General features: G+C 35.6%; 1 protein-coding gene across 1 annotated transcript; it reads right to left on the bottom strand.

Annotated features, from left to right (window-relative positions):
• Nucleotides 1-1,626: 1,626 nt before the first annotated feature.
• On the bottom strand, nucleotides 1,627-9,654 carry LOC139982542 (uncharacterized). The gene is made up of 6 exons (XM_071995435.1): nucleotides 8,083-9,654; nucleotides 5,501-5,706; nucleotides 5,138-5,214; nucleotides 3,150-3,205; nucleotides 2,194-2,313; nucleotides 1,627-1,635 (listed from the first exon to the last, which is right to left on the bottom strand). Exons 1-6 carry the CDS (start codon nucleotides 9,652-9,654, stop codon nucleotides 1,627-1,629), a joined length of 2,040 nt encoding a protein of 679 aa, XP_071851536.1.
• Nucleotides 9,655-25,378: the final 15,724 nt, after the last annotated feature.

Genomic DNA, 25,378 nt, shown 5'->3' with positions numbered 1-25,378 from the left:
TGACTTGTACAGGTATAAGGTATGGATAGGAATCTGATGGAATGAAACAAATTAATGATGCTGATATCATTTATTTATTGAATTAAGTAGAACGGATATAGCGAGTCAAACGGTGAATGTGAATGTAACTGTTTAGCTATTAAAACTCACACAAAAAGTGGACTAACAGGTACAAAATATGACGATACTGTCTGAGTTTACAGTTCAATAACATGGAGATGTAAGGTAATACATTGGGTGAGGAAAAGAATATAAACAATTGAATTGTGTTCAGTTTTCAATATTATTAAACTTCTAACACAACACAATTAACAGTTTATCTATAACATTCATACAAATGAGTATCATAAACTTATAGAGATTTAGTATTAAATTCAAAATGAAATAATATTTTAAATTACACTTACCTTCTTATATAACGTAACAAGTAAATATAATAGCAGTATCTATATCAGCATATTTGCGTTGTATTAGGTTTTTTAAGTACACTACTAGCTATGAATATAAACAGTAAGACCTACACGACACAATGAGTACAATATATTATTTTAACTATCCAACCATCTAAAGTTAATATCAATGGTTCCCAATGTCATAATCCAATGATAGCAAAACACTGCCTAAATAAAGTATGTCACTATCGGGAGTTCCTCACCCGGAATTCTTGAAGTTACTTTGAGGTGTGCATAGGACTATTTTAGCTAATCTTATCATGTGTTGTATAATACTACACGGTGGAGAACGGGCCAATATGTGCAAAAACGAAAGAAAAAAAATCAAGTGCTTTTTATTAATTTTCCATTAACTAAGTATGCTACTTAAAATAAATTAACAAATCGATCTGCAAAATACTTATGCGAGTTTGAAATCAGACTACCATCAGAATATAGTAAACTAACGACAAAATACAAAATGCATCACTAAAATTGGTAAATTAGTAGGTACATTAAGCTTAAATCAGCATTTTGCTTTTGGTCGCCGTTTTCTACTGTTTTGACATGTCCAACAAGTTTTTTACATATATCAATCACCACACAGCAAACTAAGATATAAGCCAAGTTTTTCCGTGCCAACAACGTTAATTGGCGAGTAATTAAGGATATTGCAGATAGTGAGAATAGTGTTCACGACAACTTCCACTTTTAAATTTAATCGCATACAGTTCCCCCGAACCCACTTGTTTGAATTCAACCAACCAGAGATCCAGGTTTAGTTATAAGCCGTTGCTAAAAATAGATTCAAGACTTTGCGTTGGTACTACTAAGGAGACCAAGGAGTTATTATGGAACACCATGGTACAACTGCCATTTAGACTGTACGCAAAACAAGCATGGTGTTATATTACGTATTGGTCAATGACGTTGGTAGTATTTAAATATTCATATCATAGGCGACGTTTATTGGGATCCCAACGGAAAATATCTTGGAGAAAAACAAAGTTGAAAGTTGCACATTTTTCGACTTTTATGACACCATTTGAAGTAAGATTTAAATAGATAAGCTAGTTTTGTATGTCGTTATGGCATAGTGGAATCAGTGTGGTTAAGAAAAATCAAAGAAAAGGATGCAAAATGCTGCTTTAACCACAATGATCAGGACTTGTGTTTCTTGACAGATAGGATACTGTCATCTGTCCTGTTGAGCAAAGGAAAGGGTCTCAATTGATTTACTGTGCCTACAATAAGGCAAACTGGTTGAGTTGATATATTATGGAGACTCGCTTGACCACTGTTAACATATCGCTGTGATACACGAACCGTGGGGGAATTTCGACCAATCCTTGAGAAAATTGATAATTTAAGTTTACATTTGCTCATATATGAAACTGTGAGCAGTCATCAGTTCATTGTAGGCTGCTTTCAATATACAAATAAATTGAAAACCGGGAATAAGGGAAACAAAAAACCTGAATTTACACTTATTCTGTTATTTGTTTAGTCAGTCAATGAAACTATGCGACAAAGAAATATTAGAAAAAAACGTTGGTATAGTTGAACTTTCCTTCTTCAATATAATTGCATCTAAACGTGAATATCAATGTATCAGTTTGATGACCAGCAAATTATTTGCAGAATTGGATATTTTTATTTTTCAATAATACCATAGGGTATGTACAGGTAGACGGTGTCTCTATGGTTAAGCTGACGTATGTATACGTACAGTGAGATATAATTATATATTACACTGACTTACGTTACGACTTGATGCCTTCTCCAGGAGCTCTATGGTTGACCTCTGTTGTGACTCACTGTCACGCTCAGCAATAGCCACGATATCTGAACACAGCTTAGTGATACTATCGACGTCATCAGCCTAACAATGAAACGAGCGCAATAAAATTAATGATAAATTGAAAATGTTTACTCCCAAGATTAGTTTAGATTAGTTTAGTATAGTAGAAAAAAGGATCAGGAGGGACACTTAAGTCCCCATCAAGGACCCTATAAAGAGAGGGAAATAACTGAAGACACAGACACTCAGACCCGATTACAATGCTTAAAGTGCTTGTCCAAAGCATTCTTAAACCCATTGACACTACTTGCAAGTACAACTTTCTCAGGCAAACTATTCCACTCATTCACAACCCTATTAGAAAAAAAGTTATGCCGAATATTAATCCTACTATGCGACTTTTGAAGTTTAAGACAATGACCTCTAGTACAACTACTGTTTGCAAACATGAAAAAGTCGGTAAAGGATAAATTGTCGTTACCATACACAATCTTGAAAACCTGGATCAAGTCCCCACGTAACCTCCTAAGCTCCAGTGTGGATTAACCTTCACCTTCCCGTCATACAATTATTGTATGAAGATAATATAAATATAATACCTTGAGATTTGTTTCAGTTTATTTCTACATTGAACAATGATAATGATTAGCACATGTATATTAATGGTTACTATCTTCACTGAAGAATCACGAATTATTCGTCTGTTTATACTATTCTCACTTATATGACTTCAGAGATGGATTGTAGCTTACTTTAGATAAAAAGGAATGGTAGAGTGCATCAGAGAAGATGTAGTAGTCGAACAGTTAGGTTATCAAAATAATATGTAAAACTAGTACGAAACCCATATGAAACATTGACTCATTATTAGGTATTTTACCGTGGTCTCACTGTGTATCATAGCCATGTACACTTACCATAATCCACTGCCCGGAATAGAGATCCAAACAACTGCCATCATTTTGCGAGAAGACTGTATAGGAGAGATAGGTCGTTACATGGTAGAGAATGTTAAAGAATGAAATATATCTTTATGTATACTAAACAAAAACGTGGAGTGACACTGATATCAAAAATATATTTTTAATGAATTTGCTATGGTCAAAATGATGTAACTATGACAACAATGCATTACACAAAACAGAAAAGTAAACGAATTAAGCATCTTTGTTATTATATTTGTTATAAATGTTGGTCCATATTTGCTAAACAAACCAACGATAAGCGGAACAGCTATGGGATGAGAATTTTGCAGATGTTATACGGAAATGTTACTATTTGACCTAATTTAACTCTTGTGTCATTAAGTTCGAACATATTTGAATATATCATCATTCTGTGACAAGATATTATCACAAAATTACTGTCGATTTTGTTTACTTTGATACAGTTTTAGTTGTTGTTAAAGGTACATATCAACAGAGCCTAAATGAACCTACAAGATCATAATAATTAACGTCACAAATATTAAAGAAACAAATATTTCTTTATTATAGTATTTAATAGTGGTTTGCTGTACTATGCCTCGGCTAGTGTGAATCAAGTTTGATCATACAAAAAAATATACATAGTCAACATATTATATAGTAGACCTACTGTGTGGTACATATTAGGAGTTGACTAGGTACGATTACATTGCAATAGTACACAGGCAACTCCTAACTTTATGCTAATGAATGCGTGAACCTATCATCTAAGTATGCACTACACAGTAGGTCTACTATCTAATATGCATGCCTAGGAATAGACAGGCTACCGTAGGTATATTTATTTTGTTTGATCAATATGTTGCCTTACGATGATACTGTTCAAGTAGCATTATAGGACATGAAAAAATGATGTTTAAAATAATTACAGACTTCAAGGCTTAAAAATTACTCTCTTCTATTTGTCACCGCTCTATTACCTCAATATAAACGATTCACCGTATTTATTTTTTATTTACATGCCTTGTCTTGTGTGAGTTATTCCCATGTGACTTGGTTTAATATTATACCTCAAGCCTGTAAAAATAACAATCATGAATGTGTGCCTCTATGTTAATTCCTGTATCATATGAATATAGGGTGTTGTAAGTGGAGCATTTCCATGCATCTTTTAACAGTCATTAATAGGTCCTAATGCAAGTAGAAAAACCTAGACTAAATATTTCGTAGTTTCAATCCTTTTAATGATTACGGTGTACTTGGGATAAAACAAGAAATGGATTGCGTTTATATTGTTATTTTGTTCGCTTTTAACCTTGTTTGAATTGATATTAAGCTTATACGCTAAGGACAGGGGCAACATGTTGAACTAATTATGTATATATCCTGCAGTAATGACATCTATCATACAATTTTAGATTTTCTAAGTTTTTTATTCAAGTTATGGCACATTTTATTCATGATAGTCCTATCATAACAATGTAGTGAAAATTAGGATTGTCTATTTAGTAAAAAGATGTGATATTGTAGCCGGCTTTCCAGTAAAATACGTCGACAACAAAGTGTTCTTTTTGTTGGCCTTACAAACAAATCTCACGCTTTTTGATGTAATTCACTTGTTCAGAACTCAACCATTCACTGTGTCGGCATTCCCCCTTCATAGTTATTTGGTTAAACCAGATCATGTTATATTGTGCGTCAGGTATAAAATAAAGAACTTACCAGTTTTTATATGAAAACGTAATCGGTATTTTGTGGGGGCTAAATCATTGAGTAATTATAGTATTATCGGTAGCTAGTAGATGGCTTTTACGACATCACTCGAACAGAAAAATAACAGAGCATACGCACACATTAACATGATAGTGTTTTCTCTTCAATTGTATTGACTGATTATTTGGTAGAAACAGCCCGACACGGAAATTTTGCCCGTGCAATATCCGCAATTTATGTAAACATGTCGTTGATTTTAAAATTACCTTTAAACTTCGATGTCTTCAAACTGATTGGAATAGAATTTGGATGGATTGATTCTGGTAGTAGACAGTTGCGAAACCTGAAAGGAAGTGGAAGCAATGTCTATTTCATTTTACTTTCTTAGAGATTGAATTTTCTTGAAATCAATAATTCTCCTATAGCAAAGTTAGACCGGAGTTCCAGCGATATGTTTAGTAAGTGTTGAAGTGCATGTGAATGGAACCGGGTGGGGACGAAATCGCATCCATAATCCAGCCAGTTAAATTAAAGCCCCGCCATATCGATTCGGTCATCTGTGTACCAGGTCAAAGATTTCTTATAAAATTATGTAGATATTTCATGTATCTAACACTAATAATACCTACCAGAGTTCACGTAAACCCTTTGATTGTTCTGCATAGAGTAATAAACCTATAACATCTTCCTCTGTCAATTCTCTTCCTTCCTCTGTTTTTACTCCTATCTTGAGTAATGTAGAAAGATTGCTTAAAGAAAGACCAGAACGAAGGACGATGTTATCCTTATCAGCCTTGCTGAAAGTTTCAACCATATACAGATCATCAATTGGGATCTGTGGTAAAACAAAGGAAATATGAACTAATTTTACATGAAATCAATAGAAACGAAATGACAGACCAAAGCGGGGGTGAAGAGGTAGGAAAAGAAAAAAATGGAGGGATGACATCAATCAATAATATTTATCCAAACAAAAACAGAAATATTAAAAGGTGGTAAGGTTAGGTTACTTTGAGCTGTTGACAAGAATATCAGCCCAAAGACTCAGAATGTTAAGCAAACTATAGCCTATGCAAAATGAAGACAGTCATACGAGGAGCTGAAGCCGCTTTTAAATTATTGTCCCCACTTATTGATGACAGGAACTGACATTTTGTAAGGGAAAAACTTTCGCAATGATTCTCTTGTTTACGCTATTATTTAGCCATTGGATTGAGAAAGTAATTTGTCCAACATACGCCGTATATGTAATGTACTGAGTTTTCTGAAACAACAGTTTGAGCAACGAAAGGAATTTGTCACTAACGCTCTTATGGTGGGTTCCAACAAGCCACCCCCTCTCTCTCTCTCCCTCACAAATCAAGTAAAAGGTGCCCCTTGACCTCTTTGTATCATGAATTTGTCATTTCATCACCACCTGCTTATTCATTCCAAACGTTAAAGATCGGTGAAACATGAATTGGCTATTGACATGGCGCTTCATGAAGATTTTCAAAACAAATACGGCTAATATACTTCAGCCTAATTAAATCTAAGCCCCTTTGAACACCGTTACACCTCTATCACGAAACTGTCGTCTTCCGTACATTCAGTGCTTTATTGCGTGCTTATGTGTAAGACACTGTAAACGAGGAAGCTATTATATGACTGACCGTAGAAACAGGGTTGCCAGTTTGACCGTTAACTAGCCCAAAACACGAATTTTGGCATTTGGTTACTTTCAATTGCCTTGACATTTGAAATTTCCAACAGCAGGTGAAACAACTGTTTAAAGATGTTACCACTGACTTCACACAGTAAAACACCACCGACTGTCACACATTTACCCCCCTGGCTCTCTACTTTTAAAAACAGATCCAAACCCATACGTTGTACTTCACCCGTAATTACAATGTAGCATCAACCTTCATTGGTAATGGTATCTGGGTTTATCTTGATTCTGTCTAATTCACGGTATTATGCTCATGTTTATTGCACGTAACAAGTATTCCCGACTATACGGAAGCACCCAGGCCCATGTGTAGGCTGGAGCACTCAGAGGCCGTTCCCCTATCACCTCCCCCCACAGACTAATGTTCCTATTCTCCATTTGGCAAAATATCTTTAATTTGACCGGTTGTGTCAAGCAAACAATGGCAACCCTGGGTACTGCTGCATATGTATGTTTGAAATATTGATTGGTTAGGACTAAACAAGCTGGACACGGGGAAGTATGCTACATAAGTAGTCTGATGTTAGAGGAAAATCATAAAAAGCACAGTCATTAATACTGAATGCATCTATTCAATTGTCACTGAGTAGTAACACATCACGCAGTCAGTGGAATGTGAACATTACATACCCTGATCTAGTGTTCTCATTTGAAGAAAAAAAATACTCCGACCAGTTAGGAGGGTGGGCTTCTTTACGGTTTTCTTAAACACGGCTTATTCGTAGAGGCAGTCGTAAGGGATAGGGTTGGAACCCTGTTAACAGTACTTTGACAAGGTCACGGTGAGCCTTCTCCTTGTATTTCAATTCAATACCTATTTTTTAAATGAAGCATTCTAAAAATAATAGCCTTCTCAAAATCTAGTGGCTGTATTATTAGGCCACGAAAGGGGAGCTGTCCCTGAGATTTAGACTTAAGGTAGGCCGCGATAATGTGGACAAGTGTTAAGGAAAAGTGACGGTTCCACATCCAATAACTATTACGAAATCACATGAAGAAGCCCTCATGAATAAAACAAATACACATCTTAATACTAGAGAGAAAGAATATATAGCGTTTCGATCATTTTAATTTAATTAGGTTGTCGGTGAAGAGACTTATGTGTTAGGCTCAGACCGCTCCCACTTGTTGTGGTCTATTTACCATTTAGTCAGATACATCACTACCAGTATTCTTATGTGCTTACGTGTTTACTACATAATATTAGAAAGAGTATAATGTTCATAAACAACAGACAATAAATTATATCAATGCAATGAATGGGATCGTGGATGCGTCGGTTTAATGGCTGGTAATCACATATAACTATATTAACACGGTTTTAACATAAACTACCGAAAAACTAGAAAGGTCGATAAATAAGAAAAGTTGTTTCCATTGTTGACATTTTCCATTCGTTTTGATTTGATCTATTAACACAATCTAGACACACCCATTGGGTTAGAGGGAAGCAGCAATGAAGAGCTAATGTAATATATAAATGTCGAAAGCCTTACTTACATCAAAATTAGATGCAATATCCAGGAGCTGAATAGATGATCTTTGAATCAGCTTGTTGTCATCATAAGGGAGGTAAAACACCTTCGAGCAGATCTCTCTGACACTTTTCTTGATGCCATCATCTATCTCTCCAGCTTGTTCCATGATGCAGAGTATGGCAAACTTATCACCGTCTTTTCTTCCCTTCAAGTATTCTATTATCTTGCTCCCAACTTTAGCGTCAATCCCACAGCTGAATCGATACAGGTATTGAAGATCGAATGGATCTATTTTATCAAGAATTTTCTTCACCTTATTTGCATTTCTGGCAGCAGCAACCTTATTTACCAATGCAAAAGATGCATAATATTCACAGAACAGCTTGTGATAGAACCTTGCTTCCGTCTTCGTCTGTATGTGCTTAGCTGCAGTCATTTCATTTGTGACGTCAGCTACTTCTTCCTCAACCAAAATACCAACTAAGATATAGTGATCATAAAACCCTTGACCCAGTCGTTCACCGAGTTCTTCCCTACCCCATGAAAGTTGTTGATTTTCGTTACTGAGGCCCTCAAACGCTACATTACTCAGTTCAGTATGCTCAATTTCATACTCACTGATGTGCTTCTTTGTATTCTTATCGAGGGATTTCTTTCTCATGTGATTATGGAAACATTGGATCATGTGGCGAAAGAATTCTGTAACCGATTTTAATGTTTTAAAATATTCCTTTTCGTGAGTCATGTGAGCAAACGTAACAAAGAAGATAGGAACCTGACATAAGTCGTCTAGTATCGGGTTATCTTTCAAAGCGCGCTTAATGTCCTCAACAATCTCTTCGTTATCTCCAGCAATGGCCTTACGAATGTACTGATCACGTGCTTTCTTGTCAAATCCAACTAATCTCACTCGCTTAGTGTTATATCTGTCATAGTCCTTTGGAAGATATCTGGTTGTTAAGGATGCGTCAAGATCCTCAAACAGATCATTTGTAATTATTCGGTCTACGTCATTTCCTGTACGTTTGTTCTTATCAGGATACTCGTCATATCCGTCCAGAAGTATCTCAACAGAAGAACAGCTTTCAATGATATTTTTAATATCACTGGATTTGATTCGCGGTTCGCCAGCTAACAAGAAAAGTTTGATTGCTTTGTAGATAGATTTGACATTTCCAAGCTGTCTTAACCGGAGGAGAATGAGAATTTCTACATCTTTCAGAGGTGAACTTTCTACACCGTTGCACCAATCATATGCAAGCTGTAGGGTTACAGTTGACTTGCCATACCCGGCCTCTGCTTCTATGATACGACGGGTGGATTTAATTCGTGAGTCTGTGAAAATATCTCTGTAAGAATTCACACGTACCCATTCACCTTTATCTGCTGTTCCTCTAACAATATAGAACTCTGTACCTCCTTCAACAAATACCTTATCTACACAATATAGTCTCTCCTTAATGTACGGTATTGGTTGGATAGCGTCGTATTGTATCTTATATCTCCTTTTCAAAGCATTTACTAAAAGAGATTTTTTATCTGTGAAGAAATACAAAACTCGACTTAACGGAGGCGAAGGAAAGTTACATATCATGACGTAATATATGTACATACTCGCAGAAAAAAAAAGATCCAAGTAAGATTTCTGTTAAAGTTCTAGGTATGAGGTTTCATCCACATCCTAAGGCGAGTCCATCGAGAAGAATTTTTCTTAGTAGTACTGTTCTGATAATTGACGATTGCCTGTCTATAGCTTACCTAGATTAAACGATTAACGAACAATTCGGAATATTTGGAGCTATTCTGGTCATTGCATATATACTAAACTAAGAGTTTAGTAAAATCTATAACCTGATCTCATCTTTCGTTGGATAACTTTTAAAATCCCATTTTATACTGTATTTCAATTCTGCTTTACTTTTCGTTTTCTTCTTTTGAGGAGGCCGGGAAGATGTTAATTGGTAACACTGTGGATCTTTGTTTGTTAAGTACTTTGAATAAGAAATGTGTACATTGGGAACTTGTAAGGCACAAAATATAATCAATAGAAAAGTGAGATCAAGACGCTACATATACAAAACAGTGCCAACACCGAGAAATGTGTGTTAGGAATCAGAAAACATTGTTTAATCTTCCTAAGAAACTCCACCTTATATTTTTCAAATAAATGTGATTCGGTTTCCAAAAGAAGGAGCATAAATATTTCCAATTATATCGCTATAAGTGTCGTTCATTACTGGGTGAATGATAACGTAGAATACCGTTGCAAGAAAATGCAATAATGCAATATATTGTTGAATAACATGACAAGGAACTGAATAACACAGGAAAAGCGTAATAGTTAAATAAACTAATATTTTGAGAGCAAATTAAAAAAAAATATGTAATGTCAACAACCTAATAGAAGTTCATAATTCTTTAAGCTTAACCATTCAAAACATGAACTGAAACTAAAACTAAAACTACGTGTAGGAAGTATTTAGGAAACAAAGTTTAATTGGAAGGCTTCTAACATAACAATTTATATGAAAGAGATTACAACAATTCTCACATACTTGAGTGTAAAGAAAGAGAAATTAAAAGTAACAAAGATAACTAATCTTCCTATTTATTATGACAGGACAAGGTCAATAGAGCGCAACTTCATAAAACAAACCTAGACTCTCGGTAACTGTGGACGTCGAATAATCATTTCCATCAGCAAACGTAGGTCTTTCAGTTGACTGCGATGACGTCGCACAATCTTGAGCAGCTTGAGCAGATGATGATAGTGACGGTTCTTCATCTCCACTGGCTTGCACATCCGATGAATCCACCTTCAATGTTTCAAGCTTTGGTCTGAGGTTTTCCATTCTCATGAAATGTCATCACTAAACTGTGAAAGGATACATATGTGTTACCATATATATGATCTGTCAGAAGCTTTAATACAAGTGTCCTATTTCATTCGTCCTCCTTTAACAAAAGACCATGCTAAATATACAGTTTGGAAAACGGCGTAACTAATCTGCAAGTAATTTGGGAAAAAAGCGAGAACCCTTTGATTATGCGTTTACACGATTTCTGAGCGATTTAACTAATTATATATATGACAGTGCTAATTTGGTTTTATGCAACCAAGTGCTTCTTAGGAACTAAATGTCTCTCACTACGGAAAACATTTTTTTTTAAATGCAGTTGAACTATATGTACAACAGGAGAAAACCTATAACATTCCGCATGTAGCTAACACGCGACCACTAAAAATGCGCCTACTATGCCTTATATCAATCAACAAGATATATTTTATCAGACCACTAGAACTTTATCTGATGTATAGCAATCTCTTTTTACAAAAAAAGTAGACCTTCAGACTGAAACGATGGTATTTGGTTTAACTTTCGGATTTTCTGTAAATATAATTGTTCTAGAGTAAATGTACGAGGAGCGGGTGGGGTCCTATGGTATTAGTACCTTCTAATAGAAACATTATGCTGCTCTTCTAGTCAGTGTACTCGAGAACCGTTACATTGACCTTTAATATAAAATACCTAAGATAAGCGAAATCTTGCAACCCAGTCAGTCCCCAGCGGTGCGAAAAGTTGTTTCTTCTCTTGTAGAATATGCACGAAGTTTCTTGACGTCACTCCTCATTAATAGTTATTTAGGTAAAACCTATTATTTTCGAAGTTCAATTTTACAGTAATTAACCTATTTATTTGTCTGGCAATAATTAAAGTTGATGACGGAGAGGTGTTTAATCTATTTTTTATTGACAAAATAATATAAAAAAAGTGTAAACAGTGATTTTGGGCTTTTTTTCGAACGTAACTTAACCACTTTCGAACTGTTTAGAATATTTGTTGTTTTTTTTTTTGCCATGAATATCATCATTTCAAATTTTGAAACTATAAATTTGTTGCATAACTTCTTTACCACGAATATGTATCAATTTCTCTTCAAATCATCCTTTATCGAAGTCAAGTTCACGGCAAATAAGTACGCAGACGAATACAGGTTACGAATAAAGGCTACGAGTAAATTGGTGACTGTCCCGTTCCACGCTGGTATACGTATTGCGCGAAATGCTATAACTAAACGTGATCAAACTAATATAATTGAATTGCTTATATCATGGAACTCCATGATTATATCGTATGATAAGAGGAACTATCTACGGCCGTGAAATGTCTTTACTGTGTGGATAGGAGTAAAAGAACGCCTGGAGATCATAACATATTCACTGCCAATACATGGATTTGGTACATCTACACATACCAACACATGCAGGTAATGCCATATCGTAACAACGCTACTTTCAGTAATAATCGCTGATATCAGACACTCAACACTGGTGTGTATTAACCACCAGGGATGCTTTTATTACGAGACTCACGAAGATGGACCCATGCTGGTGCTCTATATATGGGGTTGCTAGTAATCAGCTTTGATGGCATCGGGACAGGTGCCTTTTTACTGAGTATATCTTCAAGCATATTTTTTTTTTTTTGTAGAAACATGTAGATTTTACAACAGACAATGTAACATGACACATGAGAGGGCATTTTGGCTTAAAAAATGTCGTCTTAAACAATGTTAATTTACAATAGGCTTAAACCCATTGGCCGATCTAATTTCAGCTTGTTAGTAATGTAAGCAATCTCAGCTTCATGAACTAACGCTGAACATGTCGTTTGAACGTATATGGATATGAACAGTAATCAAAGCGGTCATGAGCAACCGCAGTGGGAGGTGGGCAAGGAGCTGTTCCCTTTCCTACGAATAATAGCAGTACCAAAAACTGCAAACAGAACCAAACCTATTTTCTCTGTCTCCCTTTAAAGCTAACTAAAGCTTTTACTTAGGTGTGCTATTTTCAGATCCTACAGATAACTTCTTAATGTTTCATTAGTTGTGAGTAATACATCTGGTGAATCACTAAAGGGCATACCACGTTTATCCAATTAAGTAACCAAGCGTTTGGCCTCCTGCATACGTAAGACAATTATCCATTAAGATCAAGGTCAAATCTAAGATGGTCTATTATTTTGACTAGAATCTAAAGCCTATTGTGACATCTACTAAACTGATCGATGACCCTATTTATGAGCATAAAAAATATTATGTTTATCTTGTTGGACTGTCAGCATACATACAATATGGGGAAAGGGAGCACCTGTACCACGTTTAAACTTCGGTCCGTAATCTAACTTAAATAATGCATTTTAATTCACATTCATTTCGTCAAAGAGAGAGCTGATTGCGCGGTAGTAAGTTTATATTATTGGAACAACAGCCAGGGGTAAGGTCATTTGGGTGTTGTCTATCCCTTAAACATGAAGTAAAAAAAGAAGGAGAACATTTTTAAAAAATCTTTTTTTTTTCACAAAATCATAGAAAGTAAATAGTCTTTTGTGAGACTTTTATTATGTTGTTACACAACGCTACATGGGAACAAAAATTCTTTAAAATGTGAAGAGCTTCGCCCTTTCTCCACGAACCTTTTATTCTGAAGACATTTTATTCCTCTCTATGACAAGTGTTATTATATGTCAAATCACAATTAATAAGATATTGAAACACGGAGGCCCAAGAAAGTTGGAGCGGTGGCCGCAATCGCTGGGGTCCTCAACCCCAGGGCACAGTAGGTAAGTACCGAAACGATAAAGCTACCTATCCGTTGAAGACAGGGTTAAGAAGTCAGAAGAATTTTAAACATGTCATAAATACTTTCCAGTAGAGTTTTGTTGCGATTATGCATGCCATTATATCACATAGATGTACATTTGTTCATACATATATATAGCAATAAGGCAGCGGGACCAGAAGAAAGACAATGTTCCGATTCTTTTCCCTTACAATAATAAAAGGAGAAAATTAAAGCTTTCTTAAAGTTTATCCCCCAAAAAATGGTAATTCAAGGGAAATCCTGCCTCCACAAAGTAAGTCCGAGAGCATTATATCTAGACAACTAGAAGGTGACTAATAAAACTAGACCTAAACGTTTAATTTGTTGTTATGTATACAGGTATAAAAAATCAGACGTTCCATTTATGTTCTGCTGACGCGCATGAAAGCGGTAACAATTGCCCCTCCGCTTTACTAGAACTGCCACTTCCTTGACACTCCTTCACAGTATTATCAAGAGGACATGTGATTAAAGTTGTAACTACTAGATAATGTTATCATGCAGTCTATAAATTGAAAAACTATGATATTTTTACAAAGCAAGTGTCTATCAATGCATGCGTAAGTCTGTCTGACCAAGACAATGGGCATAGTCAATTAGTTTAAAATATTTTTTTTTTCTAGAACACTGTAAGATATTTTTTAAGCAATATATATTCTTACCTGTATAATGGGGGAACCATTGCAGTCGCAATAAATTGACATCTTTTGAATTGAAGAAGTTCGATCCATGAACAGTTACCTGCAGTAACTGACAAAATGGCGACGTCTTTAAAATTTGTAAAACATGCCACGGTATTTGGTTACGTGGCTTGCCGTGACACTTCATCTCATTTTTGTTTGCTAATACAACCCATCTCGGATATTTCAGATTCACTTGTTTACATTAGATGATCAAAGGTCCAGTATTGTATTCTTATTTGGTAAAGCAGCTGTGTGCTTACGAATTATTATAACAGTCTTTCAGACTTTCATCTGTATCGGTTACATATAACAAATTACATATAAGTGCTAAAGGTTATTAATGCTCCTCAGATCAGATAGATAATGATAGTTTAGCAGTAGTAGATTACTCATAATTGGTTTCTCTCACACTCACCTTTCCCCTCACGCGTGATTCATCAGAATACCGTGGGATCCCAAAATTCCTCTAAATTATTTTTTAGGTCCATACGTCATTTGCTGAAGCCATTGATGCATCATTCTATTGTAAATCATAGCTAAGCCGTAGCAGGCCATTTGTTATTGCCCCGGTTATGGATCAGAAATATTAATCTAAAGCTGTTACTCCAAGTCCCCGTTTCTTAACACCCCCGTTAAGTATTGTCAGCCTGGAATCAAGATTTCACATATTGGATTGATGATTGTAGGGAGATTGGAGACTAGTTCGGACTGTAAGAAACTCATATTTAAATACATTACTGATGAATACTGAGGCTTATCTCGATGAATTATACATCCTAAATCATTTTCGATTTTTAATGTGTGTGTGAAAGGGGGGGGGGGGAGCTTTCAACATAATCTTTACAGAAAAAAATACCCACAAAGGTATAGCTATAAACTGGCCGATTTGTTACTAAGGTGACCGATTTGTTTTCGATAATTTCTTGGTTGAAAGCTTGGTGGGAGACATATTGACCTAGATACATGTAATGCTATATAAACTTTAAGTGGTTTGATTGGAGTATGTTACTTAATTATCTCTGAAATCTTTATAACTATCGTCATTTGCCCTCACATAAGGAATTACTGAAGAGAGTTTAGTAATTTAATGTAAGTTTTTTGGATAAATAAATAATATTAAAGGTAACAGAAGAACAAGAAAACCTGACTTTATTGACATGTTTTCTTCTTTAATTTACATACCTTACTTATTTTATAAACGTTTCTAGACCATTACGTCATGTTTTCTTCATGGTTAGCTTCAATATTTTACCACTGAAGTAGGAGCAGGGGTGGAGATGACAGTTTGGAGGAATCGACGTCCGTTAGAAAGCGAGGGTAATCAGGGTGATATTCCTGTCCTCACCTCCCTATTGTGATACAGGTGACCCTGTAGATTGTTGATAATTCAGCTGGCTCATTTACATGGGCACAAATGATTACCACGCTGTCCCTTTGCGGTGATTAGTATTAATAGAAAGTGTAAAGTGAAATAAATAATTATGTTTATTTTATGACAGTAGATGAAAAATACTTGATAACCTGATAATTTTATTTTGCACCGTTGCATCCTAACTTTACAAGTAAACTTGGTTGATCTGATAAGTTTTGCTCCGATAGTGCTCTAGTTGAAATAGGCTCAGGAAGAACCCTTTATGGATGTGTTTCAGGAATAATTACTTACCATTGCACCCATACTCACATTCAAAATTATCGTTGCATCAAAGACGAATTTCAAGCACAAGTCTCAAACGTGAACAGCTTCAATTCAGATACAGACAAAATTGCAGTTTTTAAAATCGTCTTGAAGTTTCATAAAATTAACATATTAAGGCGGGGGAAACCTTTGAGTGACATAAGGAGTGTGCTGAGACTGGAGATATAGGCGTGGTTTAAATAATGTGGAAGGGCTTAAATATGCGTTCAGGATGGAGCTGGATAAAGAAATACATAAGTGTTAACCCCCCTATCATATATGAATATTTAGTGCGCTGAGGATGGAGCTAGCAGATGATGATGTCGGTTCTTCATATCCACTGGCTTGTTCATCCGATGGATCCACTTCTAATGTTTCAAGCTTTGACATACGGCTTCCCATACTCATGAACTGTCATCACCGAACTGTTTGAATGGATACCTTTGTGCATGGACATATGGAAGTCATCTTTGTTATATTTTTTATTTGCAAAGCTCGTCGACCTATGACAAACAGAAATGCTAGATACACAGTTCGGCAAACGGAAAACTTTATTTGCACATTACGTTATTTTTGAAATGACGAGAACTTTTTCTTTCGGCGTCAACACGATTTCTGGGTGATATTTACCAACTTGATATTAGATAATGATCAATTGTCTTAATGTAACCAAGCGGTGCTAATGAATCAAATGTATAACACTACATGAAATGCAAGTGGTATTATATTTGCACAACAGCATAAAACGTAACCGTCCGCATGAAGCTAATACGCGACCACTGAGTACTCGTGTAATATATACCTACTATCAGTAAAAGAGATATGTTTTATCGGACCACTAGAACTCTTTATCTGATTTATATGAGTTTTTGTTTACACAAGAGATACCTGCGGACTGACACGATAGGATGAGGTGGAACTTTCGGAATTTTAGTGAATATACCTATTTCGTCACTTATGTGTTGTGGAGGGGCGGGGTACAGATTTATGAACTATTGCCTTCGAATGAAGACGTTATGTTCCACTTCTGGTCAGCATTCTCGAGAAAAAAAAAACAATACTGACCACATAATATACATATGTTAAGCAAGACCTATAAAATTAGCGCAAACTTGCAACCCAAAGAAGTGTTTTTAATGCAAAGTTTATATTTTCTGTGAATCTTTTCTTTGAATCAGTGTCAGATGCAGGCATTTTACTGGTAATGGTTTGTGGATACAATGTTGTTGAAACATTGCTTCATCAATACATAAATACTCTAGTGAAATATAGAACTACTTTCTGATACCAGTAATTTTTTTTTTTTGTCAATTACATTACTCTGAGGTTTCTGCAAGCATTTTGTTTGGAGCCCCTTAATCCAGCGACTATTTGTAATACGCAACATCAAAAGAAGTTTGGCCCAAAATGTAAACGTAATTAGGTCCTTTGTAAAATAAATGTTTTCTTTCATTTTATTTAGTTGATGTTGTTTGCGATGAATGTTGACAAAAATATAATATACAAAGGTCATGTAAGGTCCAATTAATGTAGCACAGAACACGATCGAGTGATATCGCGATTAATATTGTATTATGATACCTACTTCAATCAAACAGATCCATAATCAAGAAAACAATTTATGTCCTGAACTTCTTATGGACCGAATCCATTGTATGAGGATGACGTTTTAAGCTTAATATTTAAGACTTTATAAGGTTGAACAAACATGCTAATCCCTCATAACTACACGTGAGGCGATTTCCATAGTTTACTACGCAATATTATGCTGACATGTTCTAGATGCAAAATTATATGATTTTGTTAGTATAAAAAGTATTAACACTACAATAAAATGTTAAGTAAATATGCTACAAAATAAACAGTTTCAGTCGATGATGAAACTTATATTATAACCAATGTTGCGTCAATGCTGCTTAGTGATAGTCTGACCTATTCAGTCTCGTTGGCTTTTGAAACATTAAGATGTCCTATGAAGCATAAACCGCATGGATTTAAAAATGCTTGATGTGGTTTTACTTTTGTCGCATCACTTATGTAACAATTAAATCATTTTAACATATCGATGTTCAGAATGGAATTGCGGCAAGAAAATGGATGAACAAAACTATTATCCTCTTGCGAATAACTGTGAATTACAGTATCTGCGTCAATATCTGTTACAGGAAAATTTGTCTTGTTCAAACAAGTTTTTGGAAAACAATAGTAGTATAAAATGGAACTTCCACCCGTCGGACTATCTATTTTCAGCTTAATATTAAATTTAGGCAACTATTAATTAACGCAAAATAAAAACAGTAACACAAGTGGTCATTGGCGGGGGAGCAAGGGGCTGTCCCTTTCCTACGAATTCTTACAGTACCAAAAAGTTGAAACAGAATCAAAATCTCAGTCGCTCCTTCTCACTTTGAAACTATTCCCAGCTGTTTTTTTAAGTATGTAATGGCCAGATTAATTCCTACATTTAACCTACTGTATATGACAGGCTAAATGCTTCATTCATTGTAAAAAATCAATCTTGTTAATCACTAAAAAGGCATGCCACGTTTATTCGATTAAGTACCTTAGCAATTGGCATGTTGCATACGTATGACAGTTACCAATATATCGATGAATCAAATGTATTATGTCCCATTATTGTTTGACTCGGATTTGCAGCCCACTGCTATATCTGCTGAACTTAACGTTGGCCGTATTAATCAGCCAAAAAGCTGTTAGTTTTTATCGCGTTGGACAATCAGCATACATAAAAGATGGCAGAAGGAGTACATTTAGCACGTTCAAAATCACTCCGTAATGTAACTTAAATGGAACCGTTAACGTCACATACATTTGATCAAACATACAGCTTATTGTACGATGGCAAGTTGGTATTATCTGGATAAAGTATACAAGACGCTCATAGGGCCTGTAGCAGCCACGGTCAATCCATTGGGGGTTGTCTAACCCTTAAACATGTTATCAAAAAATATAGACAAAGCTACAATTACATCCACTTTTTCACAAGTGAATTTCATAGTGAATAAGTGTTCTGACTTGTACTTTGTTGCTTACAACACAATACAGGGCAGCAAGAAACTATGATTACTTTAAGGGCTTCACACCTACCCAGGGACCTTTTCCAACGAATACATTTAATTCTTCATTATGATATGTGAATTGGGCGTAAAATAACAATTAACGAGAACTTGAAACGAGGTTTCGCGTTTGTCGTAATCGGCGGGGTACCCTGCCCCAGGGCAGAATAAGTACCGAAACAATAAAGCTACCTATCCCCTTAAGACACGGTTAAAAGATCAGAAGAATTTATACATGTCATAAATACTGTCAAGTAGCCTTTTTTGTTTGGTGTAAGATAACTTTTCGAGTCTGGTCCGATACAAATTAAAACGATAACATTAAAGAGTAACGAAAGCCCGAGCGTCATATATAAACGTCTAGAAGGTGACAAATAAAACTAAACCTTAAAGTATAACTAGTTGTTAAGTTAACCGGTTGCCAAAGTCCGACGTAACTTTTGTTCTGCGGACGCCCATAAAAGCGGTCACTCATACCCCTCCGCTTTAAGTACCCACAAATACATATTAATTAGAACTGCTACTTCCTTGACACTCCTTCACAGTATTATCAGGAGGAGATGCTATTAATCGTTTTTAAATCGCACAGCCTAGGAAATTGGAAACATATGCTAACCTTACAAAGCAAATATCTGGCAATACATGCGTAACAAGTGTGTCAGACCAAGACAATAGGCATAGTTAGTGATTTTAAAATAAGCTCAGTGAGAACACAGTCAGAATATGTTTCAGTAAAATACTTTCACACCTGTGTAATGAGGGAATCACGACAGTCGGAATAAGTTGGCATTTTTTTTTTAATTTAAGGAGTTCCAGCCATGAACAGTTTTCATGCAGTTACAGACAAAACGGCGACGTCTCTACAACTTGTAACAGCGAATGCTTACGTACTACGGTTTATATCGTACGTGGCTTACTGTCGACAACTCATCTCATTTTTGTTTGCTTATACAAACCATATAAGATATTTCATATTCAGTTGTTTACATTAGACGATAAAAGGTCTACTACTGTTTTCTTATTTGGCAAAACAGCTGTATGTGTGTGTGCTTACGAATTAGTATAACTAAATTATGTGCTGAAGGTTACGATATTAATATGTTCAATGAACAGTTAGCACATATTTATGATTTTGTATTCAAAAACGTTGTAAGCAGTTACAAACTTTATTCAATTATAATATGGCATTAAATGCAATGCCCACACTTATATAGCACCAGCTAACCATGACACATGCATTTCATATATGTGATTGTATGCGCACAGGATGGAGGAAGGGGCGATATATGGAGACACCTTTCATACGTTTTGACTAGTGTACGTTATTGATTTGAAATTGTTGTCCCTGCAATCCAATCTCAAATAAAATCGGCTATATATCCTCTCCCTAGTACCAGGTCTATGAAAAACAGGGCAGCGAATATGTTTCAATGTTAGTTCATAAATTAGTTTTAATTTCAGTAGTTAGTTGAATAATACGCAAAGTTAACAAATTTAAAAGATAAAAGTATGATAAATAAATTACTTAAACTAAAAAAGGAAATATGTGTTCAATACCCAGTTCTTATAGTTTTCATAATTTTTTTTTCTGATTTTTAACAAAAAACGTTTCTGGACACAATGTAAATCTTCGTAACAGCTCATTTGTATTGAGTGCAAGAACATTTGGATAACATATTTAATAACTCCCATCTTAGAGAAACCAATAAAGATAATAATTCCTTCACCGAGGTTGAGTTTAAACGATTTATCTTGAAATATTAGATGGATTGGAACTCATTGATTCTTACAGAGTAAGTCTTGGGAATTGTTATCTAAAACGAACCTCATTCTGTGTGATACTTTTAATTAATACTTGATTGTGTGTCATAGCAGATATTCAGTACGTCGAGATTGTAACTTCAAGGAGTATTAATCCATTCTTTTATACACCTGTGTCGACATGAACATTTTGTTTTTCATTTATTGTCAGGCGCGTAGCCAAGGGGGGGGGGCGAAGAGGGCAGACGCCCCCCCCCCCCCCCTTGAGCATATTTTTCTAATGTTTTTTATGATATCGCTAGTATTTTCAAAAGAGAAAATGCTAAGATGCAAACTTACAAGGCCTGGGAAGTGCCATTTCCAGCAATCTGGGAGACATTTTCTTGTACGCTTCGCGCCAATCATGGTGGCGCTACGCTTAGATAGTTTACAATGCCGAATCTACAGTTTCGCCCCTCCCTTGGCAAATTCCTGGCTACGCGCCTATTTATTATTAATTGCGCTTGTAGCCTGACCTGTGAATGCAACTGATCTTAATATCATCAAGTTGATTTTTGCAAATTTTATTTGCTAATTGCGGTTATTTAAGGACGTTTTGCTTGTGTAAATAATGTAATCTGGAATGTTCTGTTAGCATTTCCAAAAGCTAGATGTGTATCTTTACACATAAATGCCAATATGCATTATGTGGGTATGTCTCCAGTGCTGTCTGCTTCTATAATGTCTTGTCAAATAATGGAAAAGAACAGACAAACCGATTCGTTGCTAGCCGTTTTAGCCATACATTTCTTTGTTCATTTCCTTTGTTTATAATTTCTTAGGTAAATTTTCATTGTTCATTTATTTGCATATCTTTTCAAATAATTAACTCTTATTATATGATTGTATGTTATTCTGACAGACAGAAGTTGCAAATATTATTCGTTAATCTTCTTCGTTTTACGATTAAATCACTCAAACCCAACTCCCTAGTACTCTAGTATACGCCATATCCTTACAGGCCACAATCGGTGTCGTTCAAAGTTGCACAATGCATGTACTTGAAACACTCGAGTAACCACCGTTTAAGTACTCATACGCCGGTGTACTTATAAAACCTGAACTTTTCCTTATCTTATGTAATTAAAAATTAACTCGTGATGAACTTTCTGTTTGTTATTAGTTTAGGATGCCTAGAGATGGCGTCATGCTACTGGCGCTTATCTATCTGTTATTCACCCTACACGGCTGTACAACTTCGTGATGATGTGTCTATGTAAAACCAGAACTTGATCATAGCTCTATAATGAATATTAAAAGAAAAGTCATCTTTCATTAAATATTCTTCTATATAATAATTTACATTTATGATCAGACTGCCATTAACGCCACTGCTTGATCAATCATGTTTATATAAAATGTGTTACTAGTTCGCCTTCATCAATTGCGTTTCAAATTTCAGAAAGCAATATATGTTATAAACTATAAACATCATTGTGTTAAAAATGTACTACAAATGTTGTTCAGCTTCAAGAATTTCACGCAAAAAGGATATAAGAGCTCACATCCATAACATTGTACGACACGATGATTCACAATACATTTAATGAGTTTCCTCTTTGAACAAATTATTGTCAATATTTTTATCTGCATCAGTTTCATATAACAATTCACCTATAAGAAATGAAGCTTACTCGAGCTATTCAGATTTTGCTAGATAATAATGGTTTAGCAGTGGTAAACTACTCGTAACTAGGTTCCCTACCAATCCCCTACCCTCACACGTGATACATCAGAATACAGTGGGATCCTAAAAATTCATTTAAGTTTTGACTTTTTTTCCATTCGTAGTTTGATGAAGCTATTGATGCATCGTTTAATTGTTAATCGAAGGTAAGCCTTAGCAGGTCATTTATTTTGTCCCGTGTTATGGATCAGAAATATTCATCTAAGCGTTCCTTCAAATCCCCATTTCTTAACACCCCTTTAAGTATTATCAGCCTGACATCATCTAGCAAAGTGGAGACTATTTCTGGCTGTAAGAAACTCAAATTGACATATATTACCAATAAATAATAAGGCTTATTTCAAATAATTCTACATCTTGAAGAATGTACATTTTTTTTTTGCGAGGCGGGGGGGGGGGGGCATTCAACATAATCTTTACAGAAATTACACCAACAAAGGTATGGCATTGAAGTGGCCGATTTGTTACTAAGGTGAGCAATTTTTTTGCTTTCAATAATTTCTTGATTGAAAGCTTGGCGGGAGACATATTGACCTTAGTTTAGTTTAGTAGAAAAAAGGATCAGGAAGGACACTTAAGTCCCCATCAAGGACCCTATAAAAAGAGGGAAAAAACTGAAGACACAAACACTCAGACCCGATTACAATGCTTAAAGTGCTTGTCCAAAGCATTCTTAAACCCATTGACACTACTTGCAAGTACAACTTTCTCAGGCAAACTATTCCACTCATTCACAACCCTTTTAGAAAAAAGTTATGTCGAATATTAATCCTACTATGCGACTTTTGAAGCTTAAGACAATGACCTCTAGTACAACTACTGTTTGCAAACATGTAAAAGTCGGTAAAGGATAAATTGTCGAAACCATACACAATCTTGAAAACCTGGATCAAGTCCCCACGTAACCTCCTAAGCTCCAGTGTGGTGAGATTCAACATTTGTAACCGCCTATAATAAGGAACCCTGTTTAAGGAACTAATCAACCTAGTAGCCCTCCTCTGGACCTTTTCAAGTACTTCCTTATCCTTAGCAAAATAAGGGTTCCAAGCCTGCACAGCATACTCCAGATGAGGCCTAACCAACTGCTTATAAAGCCTAACTACGATGTCCTCTTTCAGAAAACTAAAGTTCCTCTTGATCATACCTAAAACCCTATTACCTCTTTTAGCAGCTTCAAGACGATGTTTAGAAGGTTGCAGAGACGAGTCAATGTAGATACCTAAGTCTCTTTCAACAGAGACCTCATGCAACTCCACACCATTTAGATTGTATGTAAACTTTTGGTTACTACTACCAATGTGCAGTACCTTACATTTATCTATATTAAAAAGCATTTGCCATCCCTGAGACCAGGAAAACAATCTTATCTAAATCCAATTGAGATTTCTCAGAATCGCTTTTGGAAGAGACGTCAGAATACAATTTGTTGTCATCAGCAAACTTCTTAACTGTACACAAAATATCTCCATCGATGTCATTAATATAGGCAACAAACAACAGGGGACCTAATACAGACCCTTGTGGAACCCCACTAGTAACGTTCTGCCAAGAAGAAGCACAGCCATTAATTACCACCCTCTGTTCCCTATTACCAAGCCAATTCCCGATCCAAAACAGTAAATTCCCTATGACACCCATGCTCTTCAGCCTAAGTAAAAGACGCTGGTGGGGAACTTTGTCAAAGGCCTTCTGGAAATCCAGGAACACAACATCTACAGACCTCTGCCTATTTAGTGAGCTTGTTACATCTTCCATAAACTCAAGGATATTAGTGAGACAAGACCTTTTTTGACAAAAGCCATGTTGAGACTCTCTGATCAAAGACTGACTGCTGAAGTGACAGACCAAAGACTTTTTAACAATAGACTCCACGACCTTACAAACTACACTAGTGAGACTAACGGGCCTATAATTACAGGGCTTAGTCTTATCACCCTTCTTGAAAATTGGGGTAATATTAGCACATCTCCAGTCCCTAGGAACATATCCTCCATCCATAAATTTACTAAAACACAGAACACAGAAATGGTGTGCAAAAGTCTTCAACAAATACGGATGGATTGCATCCGGTGCAGAAGCTTTAGAAACATTTAGACGAAGCAGCTCCTTTAAGACAACGTCATCCGAAAATTAGACCGTATCCAGTTTAGGCCTATCACTGTCCCCCTGAAAATCTGGAATACTACTCGTATCCTCCCTTGTGAAAACCGACACAAAATAGTCGTTCAAAAGATCTGTAAGATCCTGACTATCAGTAACTATCTTATCAGCCTTATCAGCCTTAACTTTCTGCTTTGAACTGATATAAGAAAAGAAGGCCTTTGGGTTATCCTTAATTTTTAGGGCAATGCTTTTTTCGAAATTCAATTTAGCATCAGAGACTAAGCATTCTACCTTCAGCTGATGAATTTTAAACTTGGCCAAAAGAGATTAAGATTTAGTCCTCCTAAACAACTTCCACATTCTACGTTTTTGCCTAATTGCCCATCTAACTTTCTTATTCATCCAGTGAGGCATACTGCTTTTACGACGACGATTCTTCCATGGAACATGATTTTCCATAATGACCTTTAATTTATCAGCAAAACAAATCCAAGACTGAGAAGCACTCATATCTCTAAACAAATTAATCCGATCTGTACCCTTTAGTAAAGTTTCAATTGCCTCTGTATCTGATCTCGAAAAATCAGGGACTTTTTCCTTGCTAACAGAATTTACGACCTTGCAA

The sequence above is a fragment of the Apostichopus japonicus genome, chromosome 16 (genome assembly GCF_037975245.1).
Source record: "Apostichopus japonicus isolate 1M-3 chromosome 16, ASM3797524v1, whole genome shotgun sequence".
NCBI classification, from domain to species: Eukaryota; Metazoa; Echinodermata; class Holothuroidea; order Aspidochirotida; family Stichopodidae; genus Apostichopus; species Apostichopus japonicus.
Note: the sequence above shows the minus strand (reverse complement) of the source record. Positions and strands in the feature narration are given on the sequence as shown.

Coding starts and splice junctions, on each gene's coding strand:
- LOC139982542 (XM_071995435.1), bottom strand. CDS start 9,654: ATGATATGTAACTTTCCTTCGCCTCCGTTAAGTCGAGTTTTGTATTTC. Junction 5,707..8,082: donor ATATTGCATCTAATTTTGAT/GTAAGTAAGGCT, acceptor GTTTTACCACAG/ATCCCAATTGATGATCTGTA. Junction 3,206..5,137: donor GAAGACATCGAAGTTTAAAG/GTAATTTTAAAA, acceptor TCTCCTATACAG/TCTTCTCGCAAAATGATGGC.